General features: G+C 43.4%; 1 protein-coding gene across 1 annotated transcript in view; it reads left to right on the top strand.

Annotated features, from left to right (window-relative positions):
* The first annotated feature begins 235 nt into the window (after positions 1–235).
* LOC112920381 (beta-galactosidase-1-like protein 2) overlaps positions 236–10,381 on the top strand; it is a 57,127-nt gene continuing 46,981 nt past the window's right edge. The window contains exons 1-4 of the mRNA XM_072729290.1: positions 236–314; positions 449–518; positions 1,101–1,348; positions 1,500–1,697. Of these exons, the coding sequence (XP_072585391.1) occupies positions 1,260–1,348; positions 1,500–1,697 (287 nt within the window). The 5' untranslated portion in view covers positions 236–314; positions 449–518; positions 1,101–1,259. The remainder of the gene's footprint in view (positions 315–448; positions 519–1,100; positions 1,349–1,499; positions 1,698–10,381) is intronic.

The raw sequence follows: 10,381 nt of genomic DNA, 5'->3' as shown, positions 1-10,381 counted from the left end.
TCTCCATCCCGGGGGCTCCGCGGTCTCCATCTCGGGGGCCCCGCGGTCTCCATCTCGGGGGCTCCGCGGTCTCCATCCCGGGGGCCCCGCGGTCTCCATCTCGGGGGCTCCGCGGTCTCCATCCCGGGGGCTCCGCGGTCTCCATCCCGGGGGCTCCGCGGTCTCCATCCCGGGGGCTCCGCGGTCTCTATCCCGGGGCCCCATTGCGTCTGCGTCGGTTTCCCTGACAGCGGTTCCAGCCTCTGCGCCCACCTGCACCCGGGGGAAGGCTCTGGACGCCGGCAGAAAAGCCGAAGCTCACGGAGGCCGCACAGGTGTTTGGCGTCTCCTGCCTTTGTTCAGAAAACCCCTGTTGGGCGGTGGGTGAGGACAGAGCCGCGCCGCAGGCAGGTGCCCCCTAACCTCCCCCCCCCCCCCCCCCCCCCCCCCCCCGGCGTCTGTGCTATAGGCCGCCCTGGTTCTGCGCACCTGGGGTCTGGGCTTTTGCTGCAGGAGGAAAGCGTCTGCCGCCGGTGCAGGTGAGCGCGTCAAGATCGCTGGCAGGGGATCCCTGGGTGGCTCAGTAGTTTAGCGCCTGCCTTCAGCCCAGGGCGTGATGCTGGAGACCCGGGATCGGGTCCCACGTCGGGCTCCCTGCATGGAGCCTGCTTCTCCCTCTGCCTGTGTCTCTGCCTCTGTGTGTGTGTGTGTCTCTCAGCAATAAGTAAATAAAAATCTTAAAAAAAAAAAAAAAAAGATCACGGGGGCAGAGGAGAGGGTGTTGGGGGTGATGAGGCAAGCGCCCCACAGCAGCAGAGCGGCTGGTAGCTGGGCTGCGGGGGCAGGTTGGGACCTCCCTCCAGAGGAGGCCCCTGCATTCTGCCCTGGGTTCTCTGCTAGCCGCTGACTGTTAGGGCTCGTGTCTGGGGGGCAGTCCCCCCCCCCCTTGCGCACATTCCCAGACACTGTCCTCTCTTCTGGGAAACCTCCACCGCCCGATCTTCTCTAAGATGTAAGTGGTGCCCAGAAGCCCAGTGACTCTCAGGAGGTTCTTCGGGGCCGCTGGCCCCCTCCTGCAGTCAGTAGACGTATCCCTGAGGTGCTGTCTGTCCTGAGTGCAGGTGGTGCAGAAGCCGAGGGACTGTGTGCAGAAGCCCGGGGACGACGTTCGGAATCCTGCCATCCAGGGAGGCCACCTCCATCCGCCAGGCCTCACTCAGCTCCCGCCGCCTCCTGGGCGTCCGCAGTGTCTGACTTGTGCTCTGTCCTCTCCGCCTAGCATGCTGACCTTGTTGAGGCCGGTGGGCATCCTGTACCTGTCTTCAGGATTATTGGTACTAGCTCAGTTTAGAGGACACTTTTCACCCAGGTATGTTTGGGAAGGGCGTTTGGGAAGGGCTGGGAAGTTTCCCTTTGCCCTGGAGGTGCGCCTAGGGCCCTGAAGGAAAGGCCTTTCTTATCTGCCCGTGGGCCCCATGGGTCACATCTTTAGGACTGCACACGCTCCTTTGTCCTTGCAGGATGAATCAGATTTTCCTGACTCCCTCCCGCATGATAAATCGCGGTGTGGGTCTGAAAGTAGAAGGCTCGAGCTTCACGCTGGACGGCTCCCCCTTCCTGATCATAGCAGGCACCATCCACTACTTCCGGGTGCCCAGGGAGTACTGGAGGGACCGCCTGCAGAAGCTGAAGGCCTGCGGCTTCAACACGGTCACCACGTGAGTGCGGGCCCCTACGTTCAAGAACGTATAGTCTGAATTCCTACCTCTGAGACTTTATTAGACCAGTCTAAGGGTTGACTCTTCTAGTGCTTTCTTCCTTGTCCTTCGAATGTCCGAGTCTCCACTTGCTATCTCCAGAATATCCATCCTGTGGCTAGAGGATCCCATTGCTCTGAAGAGCTTCCCTCTCAACAGGGTCACTGTGGCCTGCGAGCAGAAGTCTGCCTTCCAGAGGCAGCGGCCAGTACGGGTGGCTGTAGGTCAGTGGCCCCGACTACTCAAGGAGCTCAGGCCCGGCAGCCTCTCTCCTCCCTGGATACCCTCCGTTGCAGTGATGAGCCCGGGATAGAACAGTTCCAGAAGATTTTGTCTTTGAAGATAGGTTTCGCAGGGAGCCAGGCCTGGCAAGTAATATAAGTATCCTCATCCTACAAGCTGAAATTAACCAAAATTAGTAATTTCTTTCTAGGCTTCTAAACTTGGAAAGTGCTTATGCATTACTGTTTTCATATCAGTTTTAGTTCTCTTTCGTGGTTTGAGTTTTAAAATATAGGTTTAAAAGAAAAAAATATTTTATTGGAATTAGATTTGGTGAATGATGAGAGTGATGTTTAAAAGCCTTTACCAGGGATCCCTGGGTGGCTCAGTGGTTTGGTGCCTGCCTTTGGCCCAGGGCATGATCCTGGAGTCTCGGGATCGAGTCCCACATCGAGCTTCTGGCATGGAGCCTGCTTCTCCCTCCTCCTGTGTCTCTGCCCCTCTCTCTCTGTGTCTATCATAAATAAACAAATAAATCTAAAAAAAAAATAAATGAAAGCCTTTACCTCTAAACTGTCATAATGCCTTTTACACATCACATCGTTTTCCCTCTTTTCTGCCCCTCATTATTTTGTCCCTTTATATAGCAGTGATTCACACGCTGAAATTTTGTAAACTATTAAAACTTTAAAGACGGTGTGGTCTAAATAAGACAGCTCCATTTTTGTTTGTTTTTAATACTGTAGATTAGACAGATTTTTTTTTTAAATTTTTTAATTTATTTATGATAGTCACAGAGAGAGAGAGAGAGGCAGAGACACAGGCAGAGGGAGAAGCAGGCTCCATGCACCAGGAGCCCGACGTGGGATTCGATCCCGGGTCTCCAGGATCGCGCCCTGGGCCAAAGGCAGGCGCCAAACCGCTGCGCCACCCAGGGATCCCAATACTGTAGATTAGAAAAGTAGGAAGTGTCATCCTTATTTCATAAACTATGAGACATTCTAAGTGTCTCAGAGGAAGAGAGTATTGTCTCAGAAGGAAGGCAGCCTTCTACATTAAAGACATTTAGGATATAAAGACTGCATTGCCTTAAAAAAAAAAAGTTATATACACTTAATCAGCCAGGGTCTTGCAGGGACAAACCTAGGGTCTGACAAAATCAGATCTGCTGACTTTCAGGGAGGGAGGGAGTTTGAGAGGAATGATGAAGTGCCAGTCTCAATGGAGACAAAGAGGGAGAGACTGCAGGGTTAGGCCCCAGGTGCAGGATCCTGAAGGGAGTCTGAGGAAAGCAGGCACGACGTCCGGACTGCTTGATTCCAATGCAAGATTAGACAGAGCGGGTCTAGCCAGGCTTGGGTTCTGGCACGAGGTGAGGGTAGTTTAGCAGTTGGGGCCCCCTAGAAGTAAATGGGTATAGCAGACAGGATCTGGGGGTGTCACTGGTGAGAAAGTAATGCTCACTCAAAGAGGTGACATTTTACCACTGCTACACCCCCTTGGCAGCCGCAGTGTCTCTTATTATCCGTGTCTACCTTCCAGTCTGAAAAATGGCAGGACTGGTTTTTCTTTTTCCATCAAACTAGTTTCCATTCTTTCCATCCTGAACAGGTTTTCAGTCATTACAGACGTTCACTACGGATTCGCAGAAACTTCACCTCAGTATCAGTAGATCTTGACCACTGTTGGAGAATGCAACCCCAAATTTCATTTCCCGGCTACTCGTGGTTCCGTTGTATTATGTATTCATTCTTGGACTATCATAACACTTAATTATTTCTTTGTGTTTTAGTTGTGTTAGTTTCCCCTTTTTCCAGATATGATAGTGGGTTTCTAGATTTTTGTTCTGTTTTAGTTTCTCAGCCTTTTATTGCCTGTTTCATGAATTATTTGCTAATTGAATTTTTTGCTTTGCTGGATGCTCAAGAGTTTAATAACACTCACCCTTAATCTGTCAACTAGTTCTTTCAAATACTTTTACCCACTTTACAATATAAAGACATTAAAATGCTTTGTCTCAGTTTTTTCTTTCTTCACGTACATGTTATTGTTAGGTATTTTAATTCTAAATAACAGAACTGTTATTGCTGTTCTGGAAACTTAATGCATGGAGAACACACTTTTGAATTTTCTATAGTGTAGATTTGCTGGTGACAAAGTTCTTATTAGCTTTTGTTTATTTGAAAATGTCTTCCTTTTCCTTTTGTTTGTGAGGAATCTTTTCACTGGTATAAAATTCTAGGTTGGCAGGTGTTTTCGCATTTTGAAGATAATGCCAGTGCCTCTGGCTTTCAGTTTCCGTGGTAAAGTCAGCTAGCTGTCCCTTAACTGATGCTCCTTAGAGGGCCATATATCCTTTTCCCTAGTTGCTTTGAGGACTTGAAGGATTTCCTCCCCACCCCCCCAAAAAAAGACATTCTTTTAAATTTTTTAATATTTATTTATTTATTTATTTATTTATTTATTTATTTATTTATTTTTAGAGACATTCTTTTTAAGAGGATTTTTAGGTTCACAACAAAATTAAGCAGAAAGTGGAGAGTTTGACTTCTGGAGAGGGGAGAGGAGCCAGATGTTGTGCTAGTTTACCAGTGCGCAGTGATTTAATCGACTAACTATTCCTGAAAAATGAAGTCCCTGTAACATCCTAACTGAAGGGGTTTGTCGAGCTTCCAGGTTGGTGAGCACACTGAGGTGCTGGAAGGGTGGTGTGTCCAGGGGAGGCATGGAAGCTCCCTGTTCCTTCCCTGTAGCTTGTCCTATGCATCTCTTCTATCTGACCGTTCCTGAATTGTATCCCTTAAAATAGACTGATAAAAAGCTAATTATTACCCAGAGTTTTGTGCACAGTTCTGTCTAGCAAATTATCAAACTCAGAGACGGGGGTCATAGAAACCCCTGATTGTAGCTGACTGATCAGAAATACAGGTGACAACCCGGGACTGCTATGTGAAATGGAAGAGTGAGGGAGTCATCATGTGGGACTGAGCCCAGTTAGCCCTGCTAACTGTGGGCGGTTAGTGTTAGAGCTCAGGTAAATTGTAGGACACCCAGTTGGTATCCGCTGGAATTGGAGAATTGCTTGGGGTGGGAAAAGCCTGCATATCTGGTGTCAGAACTGTTGTGTGACTAAAATGAGACAAATTTTCCTTGAAATTGACAATTCCTTTCTTGTAGCACTTAAAACCTATTGTGCTACTTCCTTCTGGACTCCGTAGAATAAGGCTATATTCCATGTCTCATAATTGACTGTAACTCCAAGGGGGTTCCTCTGTAAGTAATGCATCATTTCTCTCTGGACTTTCACAATTTTTTCTTTATATTTAGTTTAGGTTTTTTTTTTTTTTTTAGTGTTTCAATAAAAAAAAGACTTTAACTTCTTGAGTAAGTAATTTGGAGTTTATAATAAAATTAAGAGGAAGGCACAGAGATTTTCCGTATAATGCTAGCCCCCAACCCACCAGAACCACCCTCACTATCAATATCACCCATCACAGTGGTTCATAAATGATACTCAACAAACCTACACTGACACATCATTAATCACCCAAAGTTCATAGTTTGCTTACGGTTCACTCCTGGTTTAGTTGAATGTATAATGACACTTATCCACCATTAACAGTATCCCAGAAAGTAGTTTCACGGTCTTAACAATCCTGTGCACCACCTGTTCATCCTCCGTCCCCACTATCTCCTGGCCACCACTGATCTTTCCAGTGTTTCCACATTTTGCCTTTTCCAAAATGTCATGTAATTGGAATCATACAGAAGGGGGCCTTTTCAGACTGGCTTCTTTCATTTGGTAATATGCATTGAATTTTCCTTTATGTATTATTTTCATGATTTGATAGGTTACATTTTCAGTTTTGAATGAGTTTTCATTGTTGGATAGTATTGTTTGCTCAATTGTTCATTGCTGTTATACAGGAAAATGATTGAATTTTGTATATTAACTTTATTTTCTGCAACCTCACTATTGATCACTTAGTAGTTCTGAGAGGTTTGTTTCATCAATTGTTTTGAATTTAATAGACAAATATCATCAGTGAACAAAGAAACTTTTATGTTTTTCTGCCCAATCTATACTTTTTATTTAATTTCTTGTTTTATTGCATTGATTATGTTTTGTAGTACAATACTGAAAAGAGTGGCAATAAGGGACAACTTGCCTTGCCCCTAATCTTAGCAGTGAAACTTCTGATTTCTTATAATTACGTTTGGTATTAGCTGTAGGTATTCTAGAGCTATTTCTTTCTGAAGTTGAGGCAGTTCTCTTTTCCTAGTGTACTGATGTTTTTTTTTTTTATCATGAATAGGTGTTGAATTTTCTGAAATGTTTTTAATGCATCTATTGATAAAATTATGCGACTGTTTTTCTTTAGCCTGTTGATATGATGTATTATATTAATCATTATTTTGTTTAGGTCTTCAACTGACTGGATGAGACTTATCTGGTTAGGGAGTGCAGTCCACATTACTCAGTCCACCAGGTCAAATGTTAATCTTTTCCAGAAACACTTGTATACCATTTGACCAAGTGTCAGAGCAGCTGATTGCCTAGTCAAGTCAACATGTAGAATTAACCATTACATCAGTTGTCTCTCACTCTGGCTTTTGGGGCAGCAATCTTCCCTGTGACCTCTCTTCTGATGAATAAGAAGAGTTGTTGCTTTTCAACAGCTTCCAGTTTTTCAGCTTTGTTCTAGGCTCTTTGTTACTTTTCGGGCCAGAAAGTGGAAATCTTTTTGATGCCTCTGTCAGTTAATAAAAAACTTGCTCACTTTTTCTTGTTTTCCTCATTAAGAGGTTTGGCCCAAATTACCTACTATCTTTCTGGTAGTAAACATTCTCAATTCCTTTTTTCCCCCTATTCCTCTTCATTTTAGTTTTATCTTAAAGTAATATTTGATTTGAGTATTCAGTATTTAAGGATTTAGCTTGGTAAATTTTGATTAAGGAAACCTACTCCTATAACTAACCCCCAAAGCCTCACAGTACACCAATATCTCAGAAGCTCCCTCATCCCCCTTACAGTCATGACCTCCCTCCAAAAGATAACTACTACTCATTATTCTAACACATAGGTTACTTTGGCCTGTTTTTGAACTTTATGTAAATGGAATCCTACAATATGTACTCTGTTGTGTCTAATATCTTTTGTTCAAAATTGTGTTTATGAGATTCATCCTTATTACCACATATTTTAGCTTGTTCACTCTCATAATTGTATGGAACTACATTGATGATAATACCAAAACATATTTGTTTTGTGGATAGACATTTAGATATTTTCAGTTTTTAGCTATTGGAAATGGTAGGGCCGTGAACAATCTTGTACTTGTCTTTTTGGTGAGACTATGTAAACACTTCTGTTGGATATACATCTAGGAATGAATATGATGAACAATAAGATAGATGTATGTTTAGTTTTAGTGAATAATGTCAACTAGTTTTCCACAGATTCCAAAGTCAGTGGCATTATGTAAATACATGTTGTTTTGTGACCATTTCCTCTATCAATATCCAGAACTTTTTCATTATCCCATACTACTCTATTAAGAAATAACTTCTCATTCTTTTCTCCCTTCATTCCCTGGTAACCACTGTTCTACTTTCTGTCTCTGTGAATTTGATATTTGGTGCCTCATATACATGGAAACATATAATATTTGTCCTTTTATGTCTGGCTTATTTCACTTAGCACAACGTGCAAGTTTCATTTATGTTATAGCATGTGTCAGATTTCATTCCTTTCTAAGGTTGAATAGTATTCAACAAAATATATTTTGTTATCCATTCATCTGTGGATACGCACTTGGATTCTTTCTGCCTTTTGGCTGTTGTGAACAATGCTGCTGTGGACACTGGTGCATAAATATCTATCTGCGTTCTTGATTTCAATTCTTTTGTGTATGTTCCCAGAAGTGGAATTGCTGGCTCAAATTGTAATTCTATTTTAAATTTTTTGAGGAATGCTCTGGGTTTTTTTTGTTTTTTTGTTTTTTTTACAGAAGATGCACTGTTTCAGATTCCTACCAGCAATGGACAAGCATTCCATCCTAATGATGTGGAATGGTGTCTCTTTTTGTGATTTGGATTGCATTTCCCCAATGATTAATGGTGCTGAGCATCTTTTCATGTACTTATTGACCATTTATATATCTTTGTTGAAGAACTATCTATTCAAATATTTATGTTCTGTCCATTTTTTAAAAAAGATTTTATTTATTTATTGAGAGAGACACAGAGAGAGAGAGACAGAGACAGAGACAGAAGCAGGCTCCCTGTAAGGAGCTGGATGTGGGACTCGATCTGGATCCTGAGATCATGCCATGAGCTGAAGGCAGATGCTCAACCGCTGAGCCACCGACGTCCTACTTCTGTCCATTTTGAATTGGGTAGTTTGCTTTTTTATTGTTGAGTTGTTGAAATTCTTCATATATTCTGGATATTAATATCTTATGAGATATGTGATTACAAATATTTTCTTCTTTTCTATGAGTTACATTCTGTTGAAAGTATCTTTTGATGCACAAAAGTTTTAAATTTTCATGAAGTTCAACTTGTCTACTTTTCTTTTTCTTGCCTGTACCTTCATTGTCATATCCAAGAAATTATTGCCATATCCTATGTCATGAAGCTTTCTCAAAAGGTTTTTTTCTCAGAGTTTTATAATTTTAGTGTCTAGACTCTGAGCTTTGTGAGGGCAGGAATTTTTTTGACTGTTTTGATGATCTTTGGTGCTTTATAATAGCACCTGAATTAGTAGGTTTCTGAATGGCTTGTGTCTGTTTCTTTTGTTTTCAGTTATTATATTAACTTTATAAAATGAGTTTACTTTGATTTAACATGTATTATACAGCATCTTGGAGTTTGATTCTTATAATTGAGAGAATAATTTACTAAAAATATCATTTTTGATAATGGTGTTGGTACAAGGATTTGAATATTTAGTTATTGTAGCTTTCATCTATACTTTCTAATTTAACCAAATTTTATGCTTTTATTGAAATAGGCAATTTGTCTTTTTTTTTTGAAGATTTTTATTTATTCATGAGACACAGAGTGGGGGGGCGGCGGCAGAGAAACATGCAGAGGGAGAAGCAGGCTCTATGCAGGGAGCCCAACATGGGACTTGATCCTGGGTCTCCAGGAATGGGCCCTGGGCTGAAGGTAGCGCTAAACCGCTGAGCCACCTGGGCTACCTGCAATTTGTATTTTTTAACAAGATTTTCCATCAACTAGAGAGTTCCAGATTTCTTTGTATACATTTTTAACGTTATATTCTATAAGCTACTTTAATATCCTTTACCATGTTAGTTCTATTTCTCTTTAATTTCCAATTTCTCATGAATTATTTTCCCATTTTTAAAGTAATTTTTTAGCTTTATTGAGATATAATTGACAAATTGTGATTTTTGATTTTTGATTTTTATTGTTTTGCACAGCATAGTGAATTTTAGTGTTCCCCCTTTGGTCGGAAGAGATTACTCTTTCTGCTTTTGGAGACAATCGTAGGTTGTCTGGCACAGAAAGGATTTGGCCCAATATCTTGCTGACTTAGAGCACTGAAAAGCACAGAAAGGTCGCAGCTCAGACTCCTGTGGGCTGGGCTAGAGCAGGAGGTAGACAGGGAGGCAATTTATATAGATGAGCAGAACGTGGATGTGGCCTCAAGTTCTTGTTCACAGAGGTAGTTTGTCCTGGGTGGGTGCTGGTGCAGCTGAAGGCACCTTTAGTGCTCAGGCTGGGTAAATGCTGCTGGGGTGGTTCTTGTGTGCCCAGTCCACCAGCTCATTGCTCTGGAACCATAGCTGGATCTCTCTCTCGTCCCCTTCCACAGAATTTCTGGTGTGGATGACATTCTTGCTGGGGTGGATGATAACGTCTCCACAGTGGTGCCAACTGAGTCGGTGTAGACCATGTTGGGCCCTTCCCAGACCAGGGCTTTGCAGGCCACGATCACTGTGGAGCCAGAGCTCCTGTAGCTGGTAAGAGCTAGGTAGAGGGTCATACCTACAGGTCGTACCTGCAGGTCGTAGGGCATGGTAATGCTCAGCAAGGATGCTCCGGCACCTACAGCATCTTCAGCCCCAGCCCGAAGCCCCCATCTCAGAGTCCTCCATCCTTTCCCTGATGAGTTACCTCTGCACCCCATGAGGCTTCCTTGTGACCATAGTCCACTCTCAGATCCAAGAGGACCCTCCTCAGCTGGGGCGCTTGAGTAGGCTCAGGCCGGGCAGGTGGGCCAGGTAGCTGCCCCACAGTGGGATGCACTGAAGAGGCCACCTGGGCCTCCTTGCCTCTGGCTGAGCACTGTGAGCAATGCTCTCCTTGAAGCCGGAGTCCACGATCCCCCAGAGGGAGCAGCTGTAATGTATTTAAAGTATACATGTGATTAAAGTAGACATTGTGAGATGGTT

Source organism: Vulpes vulpes, chromosome 12 (genome assembly GCF_048418805.1).
Source record: "Vulpes vulpes isolate BD-2025 chromosome 12, VulVul3, whole genome shotgun sequence".
NCBI classification, from domain to species: Eukaryota; Metazoa; Chordata; class Mammalia; order Carnivora; family Canidae; genus Vulpes; species Vulpes vulpes.
The sequence above is the reverse complement of the archived record's forward strand: the minus strand, read 5'-3'. Positions and strand labels throughout refer to the sequence as shown.